At 31.7% G+C, this 27,312-nt stretch overlaps 1 protein-coding gene across 3 annotated transcripts in view; it reads right to left on the bottom strand.

The window, feature by feature from the left end:
• Positions 1 to 27,312, bottom strand: part of KCNN2 (potassium calcium-activated channel subfamily N member 2) — a 165,914-nt gene that overhangs the window by 34,072 nt on the left and 104,530 nt on the right. For 2 of the 3 annotated variants that reach the window (XM_031968442.1, XM_012541133.3), the window contains exon 5: positions 16,360 to 16,501. In XM_031968442.1, the coding sequence (XP_031824302.1) occupies positions 16,360 to 16,501 (142 nt within the window). Of the gene's footprint in view, positions 1 to 9,771; positions 10,286 to 16,359; positions 16,502 to 27,312 lie in introns of those variants that run through there. The other variant, XM_031968455.1, reaches the window with a different exon arrangement.

The raw sequence follows: 27,312 nt of genomic DNA, 5'->3' as shown, positions 1-27,312 counted from the left end.
CAAAAGTTGGATTACAAAGGAATAATAAAAGGAAATAAAGTATAAGATTCAGTGATGAGAGTGTGGTGAAGAAAGAAAGAACAGAGAATTAAATGCGTACAGGATTAAATGCATGCTTGTTCATTTGTAGATTTCTAATTTAGATAAAATCCTTTTTTTATTGTATTTTTTTATTGTAAAGAGGGAAATGAGGGGAGAAAAGAAAAAATGAGAGTGAAGCATAAGATAATTTGATGAAAGGAAATGTGTAATTAGCAATCATAACTGTGAATGTGAATGGGATGAATTCAAATAAAAATGAGGATAAAGAAAATTGATTAGATAGCTGAATCAAATAAGTTATTTGCAAGAAGCATATTAGAAACATAAAGATTCATATAGTGTTGACATAAGAGGTTGAAGGGTAATATTTATTATGCTTCAAGTCAATTAAAAAGGGAAGAATAACGATCATAATTCAGGCAATAGAACAATAAAAATAGAGTGTAAAAAGACATAACCACTTAAATCACACTTAAAGTTAAAATAGATAATGAAATAATATCAGAACTTACTATATATTTATACTGAATGACAGAGCATCTAATTACTTTAAAGGAATATAAAATTAATTAGAGATAGAATAAAGAGTAAAAAATTATAACTGGGGAAAATAGCAAAAGATAATAAGTAGGAAAGAAGTTAAAAGCTTAAATAAAATACTAAAAAAGTTGGATATATTTCTGGAAATTATTGAAGGGGAAAAGAAAATCAAAAACATATCTCAGTTATTTATGGTATTTTCATAAGAATTGACTATGTTTTTTGGCATTAAATATCATAAACAAAATTTAAAAAGCAGATACTGAATACATGCTTTACTATGGTACAATAAAAATTTTTTTTTTTTTAAAAGGGCTTTTCAAGAAAGGATTCAAACTTTGATAGAGATGAAATAATTTAATCCTAAGAAAATGGTGGATAATTTTATCAATGAAACGAACAACAATAAAAACTTTAGGGATTCGGCCAAAGTTGTCACTATTTTTTCCAAATTGATAAGTATGAGATATGTGAGTTGTTTTAATTTGCATCTCTAATTAGTCGTGATTTAGAGCATTTTTATATAACTATTAATAGCTTTGATTTATTCATACGAAAACTTCCTGTTTATGTCTTTTGACCATTTATCAACTGGGGAATAGCTCTTATTTTTATGAATTTGGCTCAGTTCACTACATATTTGAGAAATCAAGCTTTTAACAGAGAAACTTACTGTAAATTTCTCTCTTCCTTCCAAGTTTCCTATTTTCCCTCTAATTTTGGCTTCATTAGATTGGTTTATGCAAAAGCTTTTTAATTTCATGTAATCAAAATTATTGATTTTACTTCCCATAATTCTCTCTATATTTTGTTTAGTCATAAACTCTTCCCTTATCCCTAGATCTGATGGGTAATTTTCTCATTTTTTCCTAATTTGCTTATGATATCACTTTTTTTTTGGTCTAAATTGTGTACCTATTTTGATTTGACATAGTTTTTGACAAATGCTTTCTAGTTTTTCAACAATTTTTGTCAAATAGTGATTATCTCTTTATGTTTATCAAACACTAGATTATATGGCCATGTACCACTATACATTATGTATGTAATTAATTTCACTGATCTACCACTCAGTATTTTAACCAGGACCAGATTATTTTTTGATGACTACCATTTCATAATACAATTTGAAATATGGTACTGGTAAACCACTTTCCTTCATATTTTTTTGTACTTAGTTTCTTAATATTTTTGACTTTTTATTCTTCTACATGAATTTTAAAAACTATTTCTTTTAGCTTTTTAAAATAATTCTTTGGTAGTTTGGTATACAAACTATAGTTTGGTATACATCAAATCAGGTAGAGTTCTCATTTTTATTATATTGGCTCAGCCTATTTCATAAAATTATGCTGGTAAGTTTTCATAATACTGCACCAGACCTGCATTCCTGACAATCTCACCTGGTCACAATGTATAATCTTTTTGATATTTCACTGTAATCTCCTTAATACTGTACTTAGAATATTTGCAAAAATATTTTCTTAGGAAATTGACCTATTGTTTTCTTCTTCTGTTTTTGTTCTTCCTGGAATAGGTGTCAAAACCACATTTAACAGAAATTTAGTAGGATTCCTTCTTTACCTATTTTTCAAAGATGTATGTAATATTTGGATTAATTGTTCCTTAAATGTTTTGGAAAATTCACTTGTAAATCCATTTAATTTTAGGGATTTTTTTAGGTAGTTCATTTATGGCTTAATACTTTTTTTTTTTTTCTAAAATAAGATTATTTAAGTGTCCCATTTCTTCTGTTAAACATGTCGACTTTTTTTTATGTTCATCCTTTTCAATTAGATTGATAGTTTTATTGGCATACAATAAAGCAAATTCCTTTAATTTCATTTTCATTGGTAGTAAATTTAACTTTTTTTATTTTTTGAAACTGGCATTTTGGTTTTCTTCCTTTATTTCAATCAAATTAAGCAGTGGTTTAGCTTGTTTTATTGCATTTTTATAAAATCAGCTTCTCAAATTTTTTTTTTTTGCTTTAAATTTTATTAATCTTTCCTTTGATTTTCAGGATTTCCACTTTGGTACTTAATTAGGGATTTTTTATTTATTCTTTTTCTAATTGCATCCCCAGTTCATTAATCTGTGCATTCCCTCCTTCTCTCCCTCCCTCTCTCTTCCCACATTGCTTGAATTCCACATATTTTGGAATTCTGTCTCATTGTTATCATTCTATTTAATGAAATTACAAGTTATTTGTATAATTTGTTTTTTGATCCACTCATTCTTTAGGATTAGATTATTTAGTTTCATTACCTTTTAATTTATGCTTCTATGGCCTTTTATTAAAATGCAATTTTTATTACATTATGGTCTAAAAAAATTATGGTCTACATTTAATATTTCTGTTTTCTGCATTTTTGGTAAAGATTTTATGCTCTGTGGTCAGTTTCCATGCAAGTGCTATATTTAGTTGAAAAAAAGGAGTACTTCTATTTCCGTTCAGTTTTCTCTAGAGATATATCACATTTAAATTTTCTAAGATTCTATTCATTTCCTTGAAATAAAGAATTTAAATAAAAAAATTAACAAGAGAAAAATGAACTTCCCCAAGGAAAACAAGTAAATCCAGGACCAAATTAATTTAAAAATAAATTCTATTAAACATCTAAAAGTAATTCCAACATTACATCAATTTCCAAACAACATTAGTTGTTTTGGGGAAAAAATCAATAAAGGAGGGATTCTACAAAATTATGAAATAAATGTGTTCATGTTACTTAAAAGAAAGAAAGTAAAAGCAAAGAAGGAAAATTATAGGCTGACAACTTTAACAATTAGGGACATAACAATATTGAACAAAATATATCAACGAGATTACTGAAGCATTTTTGAAAAATGTATAATAGTAATACATAGTTGGTTAGTAAAACCATAAAAATATTATATGATACTAATAAAAAAGTAATATAAATCATGATTATGTCAATAGACATAGTTTAAAAAGGCTTTTCAACAAAATATAACATTTTTTTAAAAAATTAGAAAAAAGAACAAATTGGACTTTTCATAATATAGTTGGTAAATAGTATATATTTAAAACCAAAAGTTTATCATAGGTAATGAAGAAACATAAAACTCTCTTAATAAAATCAGTAGTAAAGCTATAATATCCATTATCACTACTATTATCTTTTGTAACTAGCATAATCTTATGTTAGCTTTGGTAATAAAATAAGAATCAAAGAAACTTATAAAATAAGCCAAGCAAAGAGCAGACAAAATGTTCACTTTGCAGATGATATGATGGTTTCCTTAGAGAACTTTTTAAAAATGTGAAACAAATAACTTTAGCAAAATAGAATCATATAAAATAAACCTGCACAAATTGTCCTTTCTTTATATTATTCATAAATTCCAATAAGAAGAGATAGAAAAAGGATATTCAATATAAAATGTTTAAAAATTTTTTGGTTCCATTAAGACACATACAGGAATGGTATGGCATATGAAAAAAATTACAGAAATAAAGACAATTGGAGAGAGATTATTTCCTCATGCATGAATCATGCCAATATATGTCAATATTACATACATTAATCTAATTAGTATCATATCACTCAAAACTAAAGGATTTCTTTGTAGAATAGGAGAAAGCTAGTAACATTCATTATTTCCTCCTGGATTGCTTTATTGAACTTAATGATTTCCAGAAACTTCATTCTGCAAGATGAAACTCACTCCTCTTCAGTACCCCCTAACCAAAAGTCTTTCTTCCACTGACTGATGAGGTCAGAGAGTGATAATAAATAAGAAAAAGATCAGTTCCCTAAAATATATGAAGAAGCAGTTGTTCTCAGGAAAAAAAGTTCAAACCATCAAAAATGTGAAAAAAATGCTCCAAATTATTAAGTATAAGGTAATGTAAAATAAAGCAACCCTGAGGTTCTATTTTACATCTATCAGATTAGAAAAAAAATGAAGAAGGAACTGTGGAAAAACACACAAATTAATGCACTATTGAACTTGTGAACTGGCAAGAATTTTGGAAAGCAATTTAGAACTATAATCAAAAAGTCACTTTTATTCTATAATACCATTAGGCAGCCAATAACACAAGGTGATGAAAAAAAGAAGGAAAGAATCCATATATACACAAATATTCATAGCAGAATTATTCTATTATTATTGCAATAGAACTAAGGGAGTGAGAATATAAAAGTATGAGAGTGATAACGATAATGATATATTGTCTCTAGTCTCCCTACTCCCCCTCCCCACCTTGCAAAAGAATAAAAGAAAAGAAGAGTATCAATGAAACTTTTTTCCATTGCACAGAAGGAAATTTAGAGGGAGACACAAACAAGCTGGACACATTTTGGAACTAACCTTCTAAGTATGTTACATACTTAAAAAAAATAAACAAACCTCAAGCTATTTGTAGTAGAGTTTTATGGTTTTATACACAGTTATTTGCCTGTCCTTTATATATGGAAAAGTTCAAGTTTGTTGATGTTTGTGTGGTAGAAAAATTTAAAAATGACAATTTAAATTGAGAGATCTGAGGGGTAATAGGTTTGGGTGGGCAGATAGCAGTTAAATATCTATTTTCCCTTGGTAGATAATCAGTACTAAGATGCTTTCAGAAGAATATTCAAATCCCAACCAAGCGGAAAATTACTGGTAAAAAAAAGTATCATTTGGAGTCAATTATTATGTATTAATTGGGCCTATTCTTTTCTAGTCGTGTTTCCTGATCTAGGCAAAAATTGTTGTATTGCTTTTGTAGTATGTTGAAGCATCTACCATGATAATATGGTTTTGAGCTAATTTGATAACTTTTTTCCTTCCTTCCTTCCTTCCTTCCTTCCTTCCTTCCTTCCTTCCTTCCTTCCTTCCTTCCTTCTTTCCTTCCTTCCTTCCCTCTCTCCCTTTCTCCTTCCCTCCCTCCTTCCACCCTGCCTGCCTGCTTGCCTGCCTGTTGTCTTTTTGCATCATTTTCATTCAAGCCATCACATAGAAATGTCTTTGTTTTGGGGCCAAAATACAAGATTAATATAAAAAAGCTTGAAAACTCCAAGCTTTTCCTTTTTTCCCTAGAATACTATTAAATCCAATTTAAAACAAATTAGCAGATTTCCATGTTCCTAAAAAAAACCCATATTCAACATATGGTCAATCCAAAAGTGTTATTCTTGGATAAAAAGAAATTCTTGTCAATATTATAATGATTATAATTCAATAATATCATAATGCTGTTGTGTATTCCAGTACAATTTTAGTCTATGATGTGGATCAGAAAAGAATATATAAGTTTTTACAATAAAAAATTATAAGTTTTCTGTTTCTTTAATCAACAAAACTAGAGTTAAGGTTGCCATAGGCTACTCAACAAAATTAAATTGCTGCATAATGTTACCCACTTGAAAAAGACCTCTTTAATCAAAATGAGAAAATATATTCTGATTACTCTTCTCATACTATATTTATACTGTTTGGACAAGACTATGTTTACTTAGATTAACTGTGTCAAAAAGGTTACTATTCTGTCTATATGTGGACACCAGAGAAAATGCATGGTAGTTCCATGTGACCAAAGCTTGAAGTATTTTGACTTGGATTTTATTTGATTTTCTAAAGTATTTTTTCTCCTAAAAAGCATTAGAAAATTTCAGCACATTGTGCTCAAGCCAAATTGAACAGACAAATGCAAACAAAGAGAGTATGCTATATTTAGAGACTCTTGTATGAACTGTTAAATTAGATTCTAGTTCCTTTATCCCGGATAACTCTTCCTTTCAGCATAAAAATCATGAGACCTACTAACCACTTGAGAATATAGAGTTTAGGGAAGTAATTTTGCCATAGTCTTTTATACATGCTATTTATAAAATACTCAAGGCAGAAAAAAAGTACTTTGCATAACATGACTATATTGATCTGTTATGAATTTCCAAAAATCACAGTGAAAAGCTAATAAAGCCTTAATGTACAATGACTAAAGATTTCACAACTCTAAGGAGATTAGGAAATCCATTTGTCAAAATTCTCCAGAAAATTAATGGTTTTTCCTTTGAGAAAGGGTACCCAACAAAGTAGAAAAGATAATTTTTTTTCTCTTTAAGAAAGCATTTGGGCAAAGATCAATAGAAAAAACACAACTTAATTTTGTTACTGAAATGCATTGCTGACTATCAGAACAAAAATAGGAAATAAATATGGAGTTTATGAAATGAATAATAACTTGACACTGATTATAAGAGCAATGGTAGAGAAATTTGGCTCTAGAATTATTTTCGGAGCCCTCTGATAATTAAAGATGGTGGAACAAAAATGGAAAGGTCTTTGCTTTTTTTTCCACCTCTGACAAGGAGAATGACTTCTGGATGGGAAAGAACACAACAAAATAGCCAAACAAGATGCTATAAACCCAAGCTAAGTCAAAGACAATTTTAAAAAAATCACATAGTTACTCTTGATGAATTAAAATAATGTGACTAACGTTAAGTAAAACATTACTGGAAAAACTGTCAAATTAGCATGTGTAATTGATGAGCCCCTGTCAGTAATATTTGAAAGATAATGGAGAACAGGAGACACACAGCAATACTGGAGAAGATTAAGTGTCTTCTGGTTCCTTGGGAAATTCTAGAAGTGATTATAAAAGAGATAGTGAATATTTAGTAAAGAAAGTGGTGATTATAAAGTGGTAATTGCTCCATCATACACACACACATACACACGCACAAGGTCATGTAAGACTAATATTTTATTTTATCACAAAGTTACTAAACTGTTAGTTTAAGGGATGCTATAATGCTATAAAGTTTTCCTAGATTTCAGCAAAATATTCAATCAAATATTTCATAAAATCTTTATAGAATAGAAATGTGATCCGGCTGTAGTATAATTATATAGAACTTGTTCACTATACTCAAAGAATAGACAATGATGGTTCAGTGTTAACTTAATTATTGCTTTTCAGTTGCTTTAATTAGGGCTGACTCTTTGTGATTCCATTTGGATTTTTCTTGGCCAAAATATTGGAATGATTTGACATTTCCTTTTTTCCACTTATTTTACAGATGAGGAAACTGAAGTGACTTGCCCAGGGTCACACAGCTTAGTAAGAGTCTGAGGCCAGATTTTAATGTAGGTCTTTCTACTACAGGCCTGAAACTCTATTCACTTTATCACCTAGCTTTCCTGTCAACTTAGGAGGAGTTCTATAATTAAGTACCTTAAGGATTTATCCTTACTGTATACTTTTTTTCCATTTTTATCAGAATCTTGGATAAAAGAATAGATGGAATATCTATATCTATGAAATTTACAGATGACACTGAGATGGGAAGTCTATTAAATTATAAAGTCAGGAACTTCAAGATGATATTAGGGTGAATTCAATAAGATGAAATTCAATAGCAATAGATGTAAAGTTTAATACATGAGTTTAAAATATCTACTACATATGGAAGAGAGATGGTTAGAAAGTAGTTTACTATAAAACACTTGGGAGTCAAGAGTATGAAATGAGACCCCTCCCATACATACATATACATATATGTATATATATATATATATATATATATATATATATACACACACACACACACACACACACACACACATTATCCCTTTGAAGTTTGCCCTGGTCAAACTGTATCTAGAGTATTGTGTTTTGAGCATCATAGTCTGGAAAGTGTATTATTAAGCTTGAAAGCATTCTTAAGAAGGAAGACAAGATGGTGAAGGACTTTGAGGCAAAGTGATATGAAGATTTATTGAACAAACAGGTAGAGATCATACTGGGAGAAAAAAAAAACATCTAAGGTGCATATGACTTATCCTTCTGGTATATTTATGTATGAAAATGGCTATCTGGGTTTCTTCCAAATTTCAACCTGTGAATTTCCCTGACAAAGTTCAATTGTTGTCAAAAACACATTTCAATCAAGATTACCCTATCTGATCTATTTCTACTTAAAAACCATGTTTCCCATTTAGTTTGCCTTTAATGTCATAAAATCAGCTTTGTACCACCTAAGTTCCCAAGTTTCATTAGCCTTCAAATATTTATTTATATCCCCCACTAAATTCTTATTACAAATTTCATCCTTGTATAGAAATGATCTTGAATTCTTGAAAGGAGCCCAATCTTTGGCTGATCCTACTATGTCAGAAAGGTTTCAGGTATTGTCACAACAAGGGATGACATTCTATTTCCTTAGAACCAAAATAGCTAAATTTTTTGTCACAACATTTGATAATATACTATTTTCAAAGGTGGTTTGTTTTGTTAAAAGGAATATTTGTAGAGGGTAACAGTTAGTGGGGAAACTCTGGGTAAGGTACAAGACTCTTCAGCCCAGAGGGAACCTGCTAACAATGTGTGGTTCAGCTCCCCATCTCCCCAAGTGCTCTCGGCCTTCCTGAGAAGTCAGGGGGCAGTGACAATCTGTGTTGAGATTAAAGCAGTATTTTACCAAGTGGAAGAGTGGTACCAGGTGGCAAACTGCATACAATAGCAAGTTGTTTATGTGGTCCCATGTGCACAGTGTATATTTAGTGCATGCCTCGTGTTTTTGTTACTTAAGGGTATGAGGGTATAAAAAGGGGCAAAGTCCTTGAAATAAACAGCTCCATTATTCCACCATCCTAGGAATCCCTGGAATCCCACCTCATCACTTGTCCACTAGGAAGGTATATTTTAATTACCCTGGTGTGGGGGGTCTAGAAAGCAGGATACAACAAATATCTATCCAAATACAGTCACAGATCCTTAGATGATTGAATTACTTATGTTAATTTCTTAATTATTTTTAAAACCCCTAGAAACAAGATTTTATCTACTGGATTAAAACATAAAAAGATAATTTAGCCATCGACATGCCTACAACTAATCAAATTAACAATTTTGAAATCAATTTCTTATTCACAAACATTTATCATATAACAAGGAAAGCTGTTAGGTGATAAAAGAGCTTTTAAAAAGGTACTGTCTCTGAATTCAACTAACTTAATTTTTAAATTGTATCCTTTCTGTACAGGGTACAGGTCATTCATTCTTAAATGAAAACATTAAAAAAATCTAAGCTTCTTTCTAAAATAATATACTAAATATCCATTTAATTAATATTATAGCTGGTGGGAAATCTGTTACATGTCACTAATTCTACAGTGATTAACAATACTCAAGAAAACTTCAAACATAGTTTTCCTCAATGAGAAGTGTGCTGTTTTGACCCTTGAACTGTGAATTTAGATAATAGGATAAATGTTGATTTTAATTGTGCTTATTATAAAGAAGAATTATGTTTCTGATATGAAGCACAATAAAACAAGTAACTAAATGGCAATGTTCAGAATGAGATAGATCTATGTCTATCATATTCTATGTCTAGATAGACATATGTCTATCAAATTATTCTATATCAATTGTACTTCTACTTTTAGAAGAAAATATTTTAAAACTTAGTTATCAACAATTTTATTTGGTAATTTTGCACATAGTATTATTATAAATGAGATATAACAATGCCAACGAGGGATACTATTTGAGGAGCAGAATCAAGGAGTGCTGGAAAGTCACAAAAACTTCCAGCTATACTTGCCTGTACCCAGAAGATAGCAGCAGACACATTTCTTATGAATTTTTCTTGGGATCCATTGAGGGGAGGAGTGAAGATCCATTTAGGGCACTGATGGGAAATTTAGCCTTATGATTGAAAAGGCCCATCATCCCCTCCTGCTGCTCTGCACAAAATAGAAATTGTTGTAAGAATTTAAAGATAGGTTCTTCTCATTTGGTCCTTTTGTTGGCAAGATTAGATGAACATCCATGAAAGAACCAAACAGTAAAATATTCCTTTAAAACTTTATGTGATGTTCAAGATCTCTGATAAGAAGCAGTTTATAAAAGATTAAAAAGGATCCCATTCTTCATGGTTTGCTCATTGACTTAAATATAAATCTTAGGGGATATCTTAAAATATGCCATTTAATCCTGAGCATGTTCACTTATAGAAAAGAGGAACTACTTTTTCATCAGGATAAAAGTGAGCAGAAAACACAACAGAACCTCACACAACTTAAAAAAAATTTTTTTTGCATTAGTCATTTCCCTCTTCCCATTATCACTGTATTTTAAAATATAATCATTAATTTAGTGTAACTTATTGCTGATATAGATGGAGTGGGAAATTATTGACTTTTATGATTATCTGCATCATTCTGATTTTTAAAAAAATTCGTAAACAACATAGCATAGTAGATAGAGCAACGTATTAGGAAGAACAGGGCTCAAATCCTATCTCAGACACTAATTAGCGATGTGACTTCGCCAGAAAATCACTTAACCTCCCCCCCCCCTTGGTCCTAATTTTATCTGTAAGATGGGGATATTTATTAATTGCGCCTATCTTACAAGATTGTTGTGAGAATAAAATGAAAGAATATATGTAGAGTGCTTTCTTTGCAAGTTGTTCTTTTTGTTGTTGGATACATAATTGGAATTATTCTTATTTCAGACTTCATAATATAAAACAAATTTAATATTGTAAATACTTAGGGAGAAAAGGGAATTTTGAAAATGTTACATGAGGATCTATTTTTTTTCTAGTGAGAAACTTGAAAATATCTCATTTCCCAATTTTTATATTCTTAGAAACTAGGTATAGTTTTTCTTGAGAAAGTTTCCTCTCTTTTTTTTGGACCGAGACCTATGATTTCACTGACATATGGAACTATACCAGTTGATTGATCAAGAAAATTTTTCTATTTAGTCTCACCAAATTGTAAAGGACACTGAAAGGCTAAGTGACCTTCTAAGGGCAATATAGCCAATAATAATCAGAGGTAAATTTCACATGCTTGAACCCAGGTCTTTCTAACTCCAATGATGGTTCCCTATCTACTACTCTATGATGCTTCTCAATAGGCAAAAAGATATTCTTATTTATATGTTTACTTCAAACTTTAATAGAATTGCTTTAATTATAAGAAAATTCTCAGGCAGGAACTTTGTTTCCTTTTACCAAATGAATATACTTAAAATAAAAGATATTTATATTTAAATGAAATTTGTTTTCATTTTAAAACTGTATAACTTTATTTTTTGTTGTTGTTGAGTTGTGCTTGATTCTTTGTGAACCCATTTAGAGTTTACTTGGCAAAAGTGCTGGATGGTTTACCATTTCCTTCAGTAGCTCATTTTACAGATGAGAAACAAAAGCAAAGAGGGTTAAGTAAGTTGCCCAAAATAATGTCTGAGACCAGATTTGAATTCAGGAAGGAGTCTTCCTGACTTCAGACATGTCTCTCTATCCACCACACCACCTACCTGCCTAGTGAAATATTATTTCAAAACCAAAGGTCAAAATGAAATTAGAAAATTAAATCTATTTTTGAGAGAGCATGAATGCTAAAACTAACATATGTAAAACATTAGGGTTCTAATCAATCAAAAATGAAAGAATGAAAAAGCCATTTTTGTTTGTGATGTACCAGGTACTACTCTAAATGCTGGGTTTACAAATACAAAAAGTGAGACAGTGTCTACTTTTTAGGAATTTGCATTCTAACAGAGATACAAAACTTTTAGTGGAGTGACAGCTAGAGAAATTAATTTTCGTTGGGGTAGTTACAAGGATGACAAGTAGATTCATATGGCAGTAAACCGACAAAGAGGTAGAGAAGAAAAAAAAGGAATGACTCTGAGATTAATCTTAGAAAATTAATCTCTAACCACTAAGGATATATTATTCCTAATACAATTGAATACATATATTCAAATATTCAATAGATGGTTGATATTATCAGTTTGGCAGTTCCCTCTAACGAAGTAAATCTTAACTTGTCCATGCTGGCTCTCATCCATGCCCTCTCAAAAGCTTTCCATAGGGGTCTATCCAACATGCGGAGATCATCTTCACTTTCTTTCTCTTCTGTTTCTTTCTTTCTCTTCACTCTTCCATTGATACTGGCCATCTGCCATTCCTCAGTATTGCCATGATGACCAATTTTTGCCTGTCTTTTAATTCTAATACTTTATTCTTGTTCTTGTTCTAAGACATTGTTATTATTACTATTTAGAATTAAGAATTTATTAGGACACCTATTATTTTAAAGGACAGGTCATATATTATATATTGGATAAAGAGATTCCACATAATAAATATTTTTATATTAGAAAATTTATTTTATAAAATTTTGCTATGATAATCAATGATATTTTTCAATACTTCTAAATAGAAAAAATCATTGACATGGGTTTCTATCATCAACTATATTCCTTCAAAGAATTTCATCTGTATAGTATTATAATAATTCCTTGATGAAAACAAGCCATACTCTACCAATGCAGTAAAAGCAAGATAGGTTAGCTTAAAATAAGTGGGTAGTCAACTTATCTATAGCAAGTTTTACTTCTTATTGATGTTATTAGCTATCCTATTTAAGTACTTTGTTGACATCTACTAAATTGTAAAGTCCCTGATGCAAAGGAACTTACATTCTCTTCTAAAATGATTAAATATTTCTATAGACAGTCTTTCTTCATTTAAAAATTATAAAATCACTTTAAGATCGAAGTTTTTCTATAAAATTGCTAATATTTATTATTGTTATGGCATGAAATAATTAATTCAACTTTATGGAATGAATATAATCATGTTAGTTTTCTAGTGTGTCCTATTATTAAAATGTGGGAGCCCTGGTAGGTATAAGGAAAAAAAGAATTATATTCTGATACAAAACTGCAAAGATCACAAATGTCATAGCATATTATCAAAATCATACTCTCCACATGTCTCTAACATACAAACTCACACACTATTAATGAAAATGCAACAATATAAAATGATGAAAATGAACACTTTTTTGTCCTTTTCAGAGAGATAATACAAAACAATCAGTGACAACACTTCTTTTGTTTTAAGAATAGCACATATTACATTCTTCTTCATAAAACTGGAGATGGATGGGAAAGGATTCACTTAAGTGAATAAATGTTCACTTATTCAAACAACCATATGCTTAGTCCCTGAGAGTAGAGGAGAATGTGACTGGTGGATTAGCCATTCTGAGGTGTAGTTGAATGAAAGCAATAGGGTATCTATATTAAGACTTAGATATACATAGTGTGGCTTGGGAGCCAGCCGTCAACAGGATGTCTAAGAAAAATGTGAACCAGCTCAGATAGCAATAACTCAACAAATTAAAGCTTCTGGGATGATCAATGATGAGATCAGGCTAAGGATCAGGCCCCATGAATGGCTCCTGAATTTCTAGTCTGAGTGAGTTAAGGAGATCTAGTCATAAGAAAACAACCAACCAAGGAGTGGTAGTCTATGTCTGAAAAAGTAAAATAAACACCTGAAATAACAACAAATTGTCTTGATTGAATAATTCAAAACAAATCAATTAGCACTTTTGGGTGATATTTTTGATGAGTGGATATTGTCTTGAGAGACAACTGAGAATAAAGAAGTGATAGTTCTGCTGTACTCTGCCCTGTTGTTCTGGAAAGGACTTGCCTTAGGTCAAGTTCTATAGTAGTTTAGGTTTGATATTAGAACAAAATGAAATTCTTGTGAGTCATTCAACAGCTAATTAAAGGAGACTGATTTAGTTAGCCATAGCAAAGGGTATGCAGCAAAGATAGGCATTGAGAATCCTTTCACTTGATTTAGTTGAGTGAAGCCCTTACCTGAACTATCCAGCATTTTCTACCAACCAAGCACCAGAGAGAACACCTGCAGCTACTCATGGCTATTTTGTACTCAACTAATGCCAGTAGCTTAAGCCTTTAAGTTTGAAGGTTTAGGTTTCAATACTTATTAAGAAAAACTTTGCATGAAGACAGGTGGCTTCTATTATACCTAGTCATTAAAAGTTATTCTAAGTGGCTCTTAAAAATGGATTCACTTTGTACAGTCTGGGCAAAAGTTCACTACCTCAGATTTTTGGAAACAATGTCCATTCTTAGTATTCATAAAAACATCATGTGAGATATACATATAACATACAGAAGCTGATTTATTGAACAGAATTAATGAATATCATCCTAGGATCACCACCTTGACGCTTCTATTTTGTGGTGCAGCATCAGATAAATTATCTAGTCAATTTTATAGAAATAGTCCAATAGGTCCTAATATAAATTGTACCATTCACAAAAAATGAGTGGAATTTTCCACAAACCAAGTAAAGCTCTTCTCATAGATTTATTCTAGGTAAGTAATAGACAATTAGATATCAATTAGACAAAAGTCTTTGAGCAGGAAAGGAGTGTGGGATGGGAAGTGGAGGATAATTTATATAGTGTAAAAATGGAATTTGAGAATATAAATTTAGAAAGTAGGAGCTGCATTGCTTTTCAAATATCTTTTTATGTTTAATGATTCTCTTAGTTTGTACAACTTAATCAGAATTTATTATTATACTATTCTACATATGTGACAAGCATTTAATAAAAATTTACATGATGATGTTCATAGATTTCAATTTTTAAAGTTGTATTCTAAAATAAGAATTGACAATAGAGTCAAATACATCAAAATCAGAAATATGTGATGTTGAGAAAGGAAATGGAATTGTTGGAAGATAATTGGATTTGGGATGAGGAAAAGTCAAGGAAAGATAATGTATAGCTAGTAGGCAAGAAAGAATAATGTTGGATTTAGCTTTTATCCAACAATACAAAAGTCACTCCATCAGCCCATAAGATTCAAAGTCAGAGAAAAACTTTTCCATAAAGAACCCAAACGAACCTTCTAATTAGAAAGCTGGTAGAAAATATCTTATAATTGTGAGGCATTTAAATAAACAATAACTTGTTATGTGACTTTTTAGAAAGACTTTTATATAAATGTTATAATTATCAACATTATTACCTCATTCTGTATTTGGAAAACAAAGGAAATGATGCCATGTTAAACATGTAAGAATGTAAGAAATGTAAGAAATAAGCTGCCATATAAATCAAATAGGACAAATAATTTCACAACAGTACTGAAAGTAGGTTGGCTTAACCATGCAAATACCAATAGATTGTGACAGAAATTACATATGTTTTACAATTAGGACTAATAATTAAGGCCCTGAGTTGTCATTGGTAATCTTGTAATTGAATGTAATTATATTTAGGTTTGACTTAAAAAACCCCATACTACAGGTCCCTCTGTAATTCCCAGAACCTAAAGAGTTCACAATTCCCATTCATTATCATACTTAGTAACCTAAGAAGAAAAAAATAAGATTTATGATGATGATATGTACTAAATAAACTCCATAAAAGGCAAAGATTAAATGAACTTGGATACAGAAAACCAGCTACCTAAAAGACTTAGGACAACTAAAAATAAATATTACAAAGTATTAAATGCTTTATGTGTTTAGAAATGTAAAGCTGTTTATGATAAAAATATCAGTCAACTATATTGTCCCATGTAGCATCTCATGTTAGCACAACAACTGAACAGTTTGCTTAAAATTTAGTAAGATTTTGTGCTTTAAATTTTTTTCTTAAAAACTTCTCAGTTAACTATAATGTATCCTGGCCCTAAAAAGAAGTGACAATGTATAGACTGATGTAGAAACTATTTACAATATGTTTTACATTAAAGGAATTCCATGAAGTGAACAATTGAAAAGAAAAAAATGAGATGGACAAAAAGGACAAATTTATGTTAGTTATCTGTAAGGAAGAAACTAGAAAATTAATTTGAAGTGACTTGGCCCATTTTAAAAAACCTAAGTATATTCTTAAGGGTACTGAATTAAAACAGAGTTTAAAGAAAGTGGAGAGAGGGAAATGTCACTTACCATAATTCCAGTAAGTAAACAGACTCCTTTTCCACAATACGTATTAGGTACCATGTCACCATAACCAATGGAAAGAAAAGTTATTGAAATCAACCACATTGCTCCAAGGAAATTGCTAGTGACATCTTGTTGATCATGGTACCTGAAAAAAAGAAAATAAAACCTTTATCAGCTAACCAATGTAAATACTGGGCAGCTTAGGGCAAAATATACTTGTCTTAAAATTATTTTTTAAACCTACTCCCTAAGCTATTGTATTATTTTGTGAAATGGTAGATTAGGGGTGGTTAAATGATAAATAAATTTACAAACTGCTTAAAAAAGATTGTCTAAGCTCTATTATATAACCTTCCTCTGTTTGTTACGATGAATATGTGAATGAAAGATGAATGTAATTAACAAATAAATCCTTGTAAGGAAAAACAGATATATAGAGTAGTAGCATAAATAGATTTGTTTTATGGGCAAAACTGTGAGTTTGAGATAATATCTTTTAATCTTATAAAAATTTGGTAGTATTAATTAACTTCTCATTATTTAGACATGGATGATTCATAAACTCCACTTAACATATGCATCTTGTTGAATTAATTAGAGAAAGATGAAAATCCAGAAACATAGTTTGACTTGCACCTAGGACATTTAGTTTCTACCCAGCTCTGCCACTGATGAAGTTTTTGAACAAAATTATATAGTCCTTAATTGTGATGTACTATTTATAGGGCCAGATGCTCTGTAAGGCTACTATACTATAAAGCATGAGATAGAAGTCTGAAAAAAAAGAATGCAAGATATGTTCTTTTGGTTTTTTTTTTAAGAGGAATTATTTTATTTTTTTCTTCAATAACATTTTATTTTTCCAAATACATGTGGAGATAGTTTTCAACATTCATTTTGGTAAGACTTTGTGTCCCAAATTTTTCTCTCTCCTTTTCTTACCTCCCTACTTCTCATGACAACAAGCAATCTTTTGTAGGTTTAAATATGTATATATTTAATATATATCTTGTCATGTTGTACAAGAAAAATCAGACAAAAAGGGAAAAAACATGAGAAAGAAAAAAAAAACAAAAAAGGGTGAAAATAATATGCTTCAATTCATATTCAGTCTCTATAGTTCTTTTTCTGGATGCATATGGCATTTTTCCATCCTGAGTCTATTGGAATTGTTTAGGCATTTTCATGTATTATGTGTTTGGAAAGGAGAAGGAATATCTAATTAAGCTATTTTATATGCTCATAGACTTTATTTTCCAGATAAACTGTATGTTCATGTTGTTCCCTGAATTTGATATTGTTATCATCTATCTCCATTAATTTGTACTAACTATTTCCCATATCTGGAATGTACAACATTCCCTTCCTTTGCCATTCAGAATCTATCCTCCTTCAATGTTCAGCTCAATATAGCTCCTATGAATAGTTTCTTTTATTCTTCCAGTTATTATTGGATTATCCCTGTTAACATTCTTTTATATTCACTTTATATTTATACTTACTGTGTGCAAATTTATCCTTTCTCTCCCTAGTCTCCTTATCAGTAAAATACAAATTCCTTGAATATAAGTCATTGACCAGCACATATTAAATAAATACTTACTATCTGCTAGGCACTGTGCTACTCCCCAAGAAGTGATATTATCTTCAATTGACAAATTAAGAAATTGAGACAAAGTTTAGTGATTTGTCCAGTATCATGCATATAATGGATATCTGAGGCCACATTTGAATTCATGTCTTCTGACTCTAGGGCCTTTACTCTATCCATTATACTACCTTGTTTTACTTTGTTTTTATATTTCTAGAACTTCTTTTAAGTACTCTTCACATAGCATTTAATAATGTTTAATTTAAATTTAAATGGCGCAAGTTCTAGGATTCACCTGGAGCCCTATAGCACTAATCACCCCTTCCCCCCCAACACTAATAGGTTGGGTCCCTACTGATCAGCTAATACTTTTCCCTTCAAAACCTTCAGGATTTGGGAGAGATTTTCTAAAACTATTGTGCTTGTGATTTGAAGTCAGCCAATCAGGCTTAATTAGTTTTGAGAAATAGGTATTTACTAAGATAATACAATAAGAAGATTTAATACAAAACAAATCAAAGATATATGGCACAAAATACAACTCCTGATCATTGGAATTTCTTTTCAACTTTTCTACTATTGTTGTGAAATTCAACTTAGGCATGGTATAGTTTTCTGTTTAGTTCCTTGTAGTCCTGAAGCTGTCTTTCCTCAATATGTTTCATTTTCTTAGGGTCTATAGTACTATAGAAATGGATGCTAGCTATTATTGTTCTGGGGACACTGCTAGGATGTAAGTGGGAAGTTTTTTGATGCTCTTACCTTCTCTCTCACTCATCCCCTTCCCCAAGCAATTTTCTATCAAGGGATTGAGAGACTTGATTGCTCTTTTATACAATCTGATCTTCCATGCAAATGCTGAATCTGAATTGGTTTTTTATATTATACAAACCTCTTCTTAGGACAAGCCTGAATCTCCTCAACTAATCCTAACAAATTTCCTGTATAGCATCATTTCATTTCATTCAATGACTTGAAGCTGTCCACTATAACCCTACATGATTAACTTTTTCCACACTTATTTTCATGTCTTTGATCAACAGAATGACTAGATAGATATATAGGTAGATACTAACTGATAGATATCATTTATTTAGCACTATCTATGTCAGGCACTGTATCAAGAGCTAGGGATGCAAATATTTACTCTTAAGGAGCTTAAATACCAATATTGGAAAATAGCATAAAGAGGTGCTGGAACTGGGGGCAAGAAAGAGTATTTTACCCTAAGATTGATTATGATGAAGGAAATGATAAATATGTTATTCAAAGCCCTTTATAATCCCCTCCTCTGACCTTTCCAATCTTCTTCTATCTTATTCTCCCCTTATGACCTCTTTATACTTGGTGATTTCAAGACACTGGCCTCCTGTTTCCTTGAACAAGCTAATCCATCTCCTAATTTTCTCTATTTCCCAAATAAGCATATAGCTTATTTGGACTTAATTGTTTGTGTGATGACTCTTCCTGTAGATTGTGAATTCCTTGAAAACATGGTCTGTTTTGATTTTTTTTTTTGCATATCCAGGACTTGGCATACCCAGGACACAAGATGCTTAATAAATTCTCACTGATTGATCTTGGAAGGAAGTCAGTGTGTAGAAAATTTGAGGTAATTCTTAAAAGAGGCCAAAAAAATCTGGCATACAGAGGTGAGGAGGGAGAGAACACTGTGCATAGGAAAGGGCATAGAATGTGTTTTTAAATGCTGAACAGAGAAAATTATATTTAATCCTGGAAAAAATGGGAGCAATTATAGTTGTGAGTTAGGCTGTGTGTGACATGTACACATCAAATTTTAGAAAAATCATTTAGAGTAACAAATATACTAGGATCTATTCTTTTAGATGTTTGGAGGCTTTGCATTAAATATTAACATTATTTTATATATTAAAATAGTAGGCTTAGGTGACTTTGAGAGTGGCTAGATGAACTGGATTAATATAAGGAAGAACATAACAAATAGAACTGCAAAAATGGAATGGGCTGCTGCACAAGATATTCAGGTGGAAGTCAGATGACCAAATATCAAGCATAAAAGGCAGTGTAGTGTAGTTCTAGAATGCTAGATCTAAGATTCAGGAGTTCTGGGTTCAAATTTTTCATAAAACATTTGGTAGCACATTTAATCTCTCTATACTGTAATTTCAACAGTCCTAAAATAAGGATAATACTTGTTAGGTCAAACTCATTGGAATGTTGTTAAGATGGGTTTTCAAACATTAAAGAAATGTAATAATGTGAATTATTGATGTCATTGAGTGGTTACTAAAAAGGAACACAAAGGTTATTGTGATTCTGTGGTGGTTGGCACTAATGGGATATTCAGAGACTAGCTTATTGGAGCTTTTTTTTTTAAGAGTCTAAGTTTAAGAATAAAGTCATTACATTCCCTTCCTAAGTCTTCTGCTGGCCCAGCTATATTTGATGAGGGCTATGAGGAAGTTGGTCCTTAGATGGTGAATAGTGAGGACCAGAACAAATCATGAAAAGTGTGTATATTAAATATCTTGAATTAAATGTCCTGTAGACATCTTGAACTCAACATGTACAAAACTGAACTCTATAGTTTCCCCTACATACTCCCCTCCTTCCAAAGTTCTCTATTACTGCTGAACAATCATTGTATCAGTCACTCAGGCTCAGTACCTCAACTCCTTTAAAAATAACTTTTATTTTTCCAAATACATGCAAAGATAATTTTCAACATTCACCCTTGCAAAATCTTGTTTTCCACATTTTTCTCTCTCCCTCCTTTCCAACCCCTCCCATACACAACAAGCATCCAATATAGGTTAAACATGTGCAATTCTTCTAAACATATTTCCATATTTGTCATGCTGCACAAGAAAAATCAGAGGAAATAATATGAAAGAAAAAAATTGAGAAAAACTCAAGCAAACCACCACCAACATTAAAAAAGTGAAAATACTATGCTTTGATCTACATTCAGTCTCCATAGTTCTCTCTCTCTGGATATGAATGGCTCTTTTCATCACAAGTCTACTGAAATTGCTTTGAATCACCTCATTGTTGAAAAGAGCCAAGTCCATCACAGGTGATCATCACATAATCTTGTTGTTACTGTGTACAATGATCTCTTGATCCTACTCACTTCACTCTGCCTCAGTTCATGTACGTCTTTCCAGGTTGTTCTGAAATCAGCCTGCTTGACATTTCTTATAAAACAATAATATTCCATTACATCCATATATCATAACTTATTCAACCATTCTCCAACTGATGGGCATTCACTTAATGTCAGTTCCTTGCCACTTCAAAAAGGGTTGCTACAAACATTTTTGCCCATGTGAGTCCTTTTCTCTTCTTTATGATCTCTTTGGGATACAGATTCAGTAGAGATATTGCTGGACCAAAGGGTATGCACAGTTTTATAGGTCTTTGGGCATAGTTCCAAATCATTCTCCAGAAAGACTGGATCATTTCACAGCTTCACCAACAATGCATCAGTGTTGCAATTTTCCCACATATCCTCCAGCATTTATTATTGACTTTTCTTTTCATCTTAGCCAATCTGAAAGCTGTGAAATGAGAACCTCAACTTCTAACTCTCTCACTACAATCCAATTTGTTGCCAAGTTCTGTCAATTTTAGCTTTAAAACATGTCTCACATGTTACCTTTTCTTACAATCTGGTATTTCTATCAACTTGATACAGGTTCTCATAATCTCATGCTTGGTCTATTGAAAAAGTTTGATGATGGTTTATTTGTCCATCTTCCATTTAGCCATAAAAGTGATATTCCTAAAATGTAGGTTTGGCCATGGTATACTCCCACACCCCTTCAATATTGTGGCTGCCTATTACTTCTAAGATCAACTATAAAATCCTGTTTGGCATTAAAAGACCTTCATAACTTTACCCCCTGCCTTTCCACTTCACTGGCTTCCTTGTTATTACTAGAACAAAATATTCTATTCTCTCAGGGGTCCTCAAACTTTTAAAATAAGGGGTCAGTTCACTGTCCCTCAGACTGTTGGAGGGTCAGACCACAGTAAAAACAAAACTTTGCTCTGTGGGCCTTTAAATAAAGAAACTTCATAGCCCTAGGTGAGAGGGATAAATGTCCTCAGCTGCTGCATCTGGCCTGCGGGCTGTAGTTTGAGGACTCCTGATCTAGATTCTATCCATTTCTGGAATGTCTGGAATATTTTCCCTTCTTATCTCTTCTTGCTGAATTTTCTCACTCTCTTTGAGTTTCATTTTATATCCCATCTCCTGGAATCTTTCCCCAATTCCTCAAAATTCTATTGTCTTCCTTTTCTTGATTATTTTCTATTTATCTTGTATAAAGCTTGTCGTATATAGCTGTTTGCATGTTATCTTCCCCATTGAACTACAAATTCCTCAAGGACATGGACTGTTTTTTTGTCTTTCAATGTATCCCCAAATGCTTAACATAGTGCCTGTGACATAGTAGACACTAAATAGGTTCTGTTGACTGGCACAGAGCAGATACTTAAATGTTTATTGACCAAGATTGATCAATTAAGAGAGTGATTGGTGGTATGAAATCATATATTTCTTTCAAATATAGAACTTTCTGCAGCATTTGTTTATGTTTGATATTGCTGTGCCCTAGGGATTTTTTTCCTATTTAATTATTAAGGAAAATCTTTTAAAAATAAATATGACAAAACAAATATGACAAAGCTAGAGGAAACAAAAGATTCTAGCTTTCTTCCCCCCATATTCTTGACCACAACCTACAGATGCACCAGATGTAATTATGATCAGGAAGAAGTGTCAGTAAGTCATTTTTCATTGCAAGATGGCTTAGGGTTAGGATGGTTGTGCCATGAGGATGGTGCGATGATAGATCACAGAGAGTATTCTAGTCCCAAAATACTGAGAGAATATTCAAACAGGGCATGAGGCAAAGATCCCAGAAGATCCCTGAGCAAGAGTTGAATATAAGAGCACTAGGTCACAGATCTAGGAAGAAAAGAAACAATCCCAAGCAATGATATTTGGAACAAATTCTAGGAAGCAAATGATAACTATGTAGCTTGGATCTCAGGAGCAGAGTACAATGTTCTAGATCAAAGGGGAAAAACAGTTTGGATGCTTCTAGTGGGCCAAGAATAACTGGATCCAAGTATAAGAAACTTCCAATAAAAAACCAAATGGATAAAGGCAAATTGGGATAGAAATCGGAATTATACAGAACTTAGATGAGGAAGGAAGTGAATAGACCTCCCACTGGATCATGTTATTTTGAAAGCCATGAAATATTTTAGGCTCAACCTCCAGCTGTGAAAGCAACAAAAAGATATGAGAAAAGAAGTTCAGACTAAACATCACTTCTCCCCAAACCCAGGTGAGTGCAGAGCACAGCATTAACATAAAGTCCCAAGTCAACAAGTAGGCTAGAAGAATGAGTAAACTAACAAAAAAAGAGACCTATAATAAAAAGCTATTATGGTAATAAAGGTATTTAAGACAAACACAAAAGAAGAGAATGACTAGAAAATGTCTATAAGCAAAATCAAAAAGAAAATCATAACTTGGACTCATGTCCAATAGGAATCCTAGAATAGCTGAAAAAGGAGCTAAAATGATTTGTTAAAAAACAGAATATTAAGAGGAAAAATGGAAAAAGAGAAAAGAGCTAGGGAAGAAAAATATGAAAAAGAGAATTAAACTTGGAAAAATAAATATAAAATTTTGCTGAAGAAAGTAACTCCCTGAAAATTAGAATTGGGTGCATGGAAGTTAATAATTGCATGAAACAGAAAAAATAATCAAAGTTAAAAAAAACCTTTAAAATGCAAAAAATACAACTAACCTGGAAAACAGATCAAAGTAAGAAAATTTAAGAATAATTTTTGTTTTTCAGTAATTTCAGTAATTTTTCAATTGTGTCTAACTCTTAATGACTCAATTTGGAGTTTTCTTGCTAAAGGTATTGGAGGGGTTCACTATTTTCTTCTCTAGATTATTTTATAGATAATTTAACTGAAGCAAACAAGGTTAAGTCACTCTTAAGGTTACATAGCTAATAAGTGTTTCAGACCACTAGATGGCACTGCTATACTGCATTTTGTACCTAGAGTTTGCACAACTAAATTGTGCATAATTAAATTGTGTGGGTATAGAACCAAGAATTCTGTTAAGTGAATAAGACTATTCTTTTATTATTATTATTATTATAGCTTTTTATTTACAAATATATGCATGGGTAATTTTTCAGCATTGACAATTGCCAAACCTTTTGTTCCAACTTTTCCCTTCCTTTCCCCCACCCTCTCCCCCAGATGGCAGGTTGACCAATACATGTTAAATATGTTGAAGTATAAGTTAAATACAATATATGTATACATGCCCAAACAGTTATTTTGCTGTATAAAAAGAGTCGGACTTTGAAATAATGTACAATTAGCCTGTGAAGAAAATCAAAAATGCAGGTAGACAAAAATAGAGGGATTAGGAATTCTATGTAGTGGTTCATAGTCATCTCCCAGAGTTCTTTCGCTGGGTGTAGCTGGTTCAATTCATTACTGCTCTATTGGAACTGATTTGGTTCCTCTCATTGTTGAAGATGGCCACATCCATCAGAATTGATCATCATATAGTCCTGCTGTTGAAGTATATAATGATCTCCTGGTCCTGCTCATTTCACTCAGCATCAGTTCACGTAAGTCTCTCCAGGCCTTTCTGAAATCATCTTGCTGGTCATTTCTTACTGAACAATAATATTCCATAATATTCATATACCATAATTTATTCAGCCATTCTCTAATTGATGGGCATCCATTCAGTTTCCAGTTTCTGGCCACTACAAAGAGGGCTGCCACAAACATTCTTGCACATACAGGTCCCTTTCCCTTCTTTATGATCTCTGTGGGATATAAGCCCAGTAGTAACACTGCTGGATCAAAGGGTATGCACAGTTTGATAACTTTTTCAGCATAGTTCCAAATTGCTCTCCAGAATGGTTGGATATATTCACAAGTCCACCAACAATATATCAGTGTCCCAGCTTTCCCACATCCCCTCCAACATTCCGCATTATTCTTCCCTGTCATTCTAGCCAGTCTGACAGGTGTTGTCAGTCTGAGTTGTCTTAATTTGCATTTCTCTGATTAATAATGATTTGTAGCATCTTTTCATATGGCTAGAAATAGTTTCAATTTCTTCATCTGAGAATTGTTTCTTCATATCCTTTGACCATTTATCAATTGGAGAATGGCTCGATTTCTTATAAATTAGAGTCAATTCTCTCTATATTTTGGAAATGAGGCCTTTATCAGAACCTTTGACTGTAAAAATGGTTTCCCAGTTTATTACTTCCCTTCTAATCTTGTCTGCATTAGTTTTGTTTGTACAAAAACTTTTCAATTTGATATAGTCAAAATTTTCTATTTTGTGATCAATAATGATCTCTAGTTCTTCTTTGGTCATAAATTCCTTCTTCTTCCACAGGTCTGAGAGGTAAACTATCCTATGTTCTTCTAAGTTATTTATAATCTCATTCTTTATGCCTAGGTCATGAATCTTATCTTGGTGTATTGTGTTAAGGGTGGGTCATGCCTAGTTTCTGCCATACTAATTTCCAATTTTCCCAGCAATTTTTGTCAAACAATGAGTTCTTATCAGAAAAACTGAGGTCTATGGGTTTATCAAACACTAGATTATTAAAGTTATTGGCTGTTTTGTCCTTTGAACCTAACCTATTCCACTGATCAACTAGTCTATTTCTTAGCTAATACCAAATGGTTTTGGTAACTGCTGCTTTATAATATAATTTTAGATCTGGTACAGCTAGGCCACCTTCATTTGATTTTTTTTTCATTAATTCCCTTGAAATTCTTGACCTTTTGTTTTTCCATATGAACTTTGTTGTTAATTTTTCTAGGCCATTAAAATAGTTTTTTTGGGAGTTTGAGTGGCATAGAGCTAAATAAATAGATTAGTTTAGGTGGTATTGTCATCTTGAATATGACTTCTTTTTTTAATTTTAATAGCTTTTTATTTACAAGTTATGTGCATGGATAATTTTACAGCATTGACAATTGCCAAACCTTTTGTTCCACTTTTCCCCCCATTCCCCCACCCCCTCCCCTATATGGCAGGATGACCAATACATGTTAAATATGTTAGAGTATAAATTAAATACAAAATAAGTATACATGAATAAGACTATTATTTTAAAAAAGTTCATTGAGCTAAAAGTCAACTACAAAAGCACACATTTGGAGTAAGACAACTTCAGGTATTCTATTACTGAACAGTCCTAGTTCAGGATCAATACAGAAAATTGTTTCAGATCCATTCTGAGGCAGACATTTTGTGTCCCTGACCAGTGGTTACAATTAAAGGATATTAAAAAGAAAATGTTAAATACCATTGTATACCTAAATCTAAATAACAGACCAAGAATCAGAATCCTACAATATGCTATTTACAAGAAATATTTTTGAAGCAGAGAGACATATATGGAATAAAGGTTAGGGGCTAGAACAGGAGCTACTATTATGTTTCAATTGAAGTTAAAAATGACAATAACAACAAAAACAATCACAGCTAGCAATGATTTCAGACATCGCAAAAGCAAAAATAGATAAGGAAGCAACTAAATCTTGCAAAAAAGGTACCATAGACCAAAGTCTAAACTGAGTTTTGACCCCATGTGGAGTTGTGTAACTGAATGTGGATGTCATAAAATTATGATTTATTATCAGTATATGTTTGACTGTGTGCCTATTTCATATACCTATATGGCTGAGGTCATGTAAAAATGTTTTAGGTGAAAAGGAATCCTGAAGCTAAAGAAACTCTTTTTATACTAATGGGTGACTACAATTTTCTCCACTTAGACCTAGGTAAATCTAACAACAACAAAAATAAACCACACACACACACACACACACACACACACACACACACACACACAAGAAAGACGTTAATGAGATTTACAAAATTTTAGAAAAGTTAAATATGACAGACTTTTGGAGAAACTAAATGGGAATACAAAGGAATGTACTATAGTTCTTAGTGGTACATGGCACTTACACAAAAATTGACCATGTATTAAAGCATAAAAACTTCATAACTAAATTTAAAAAAAGCAGAAGTATTAAAAGCAACTTTTCAGATCATAGAACAATAAAAATTATATTCAATAAAGGATAGTAAAAGTCACTGAAAATTAATCTGATCCTAAAGAATAAGAGGATCAAAGAACAAATCATAAAAACATCAATTTTATTAAAGAGAATGATGACAATGAAACAATATACCAAAATTTATGGGATACTGATAGAATGGTACTTAGGGAAAATTTTTTATCTTTAAATGCTTACATCAACCTAATTGGGGGGGGGGAAGGGAATCAATGAAT

The sequence above is a fragment of the Sarcophilus harrisii genome, chromosome 1 (genome assembly GCF_902635505.1).
Source record: "Sarcophilus harrisii chromosome 1, mSarHar1.11, whole genome shotgun sequence".
NCBI classification, from domain to species: domain Eukaryota; kingdom Metazoa; phylum Chordata; class Mammalia; order Dasyuromorphia; family Dasyuridae; genus Sarcophilus; species Sarcophilus harrisii.
This window is presented reverse-complemented; position numbering and strand designations above follow the sequence as displayed.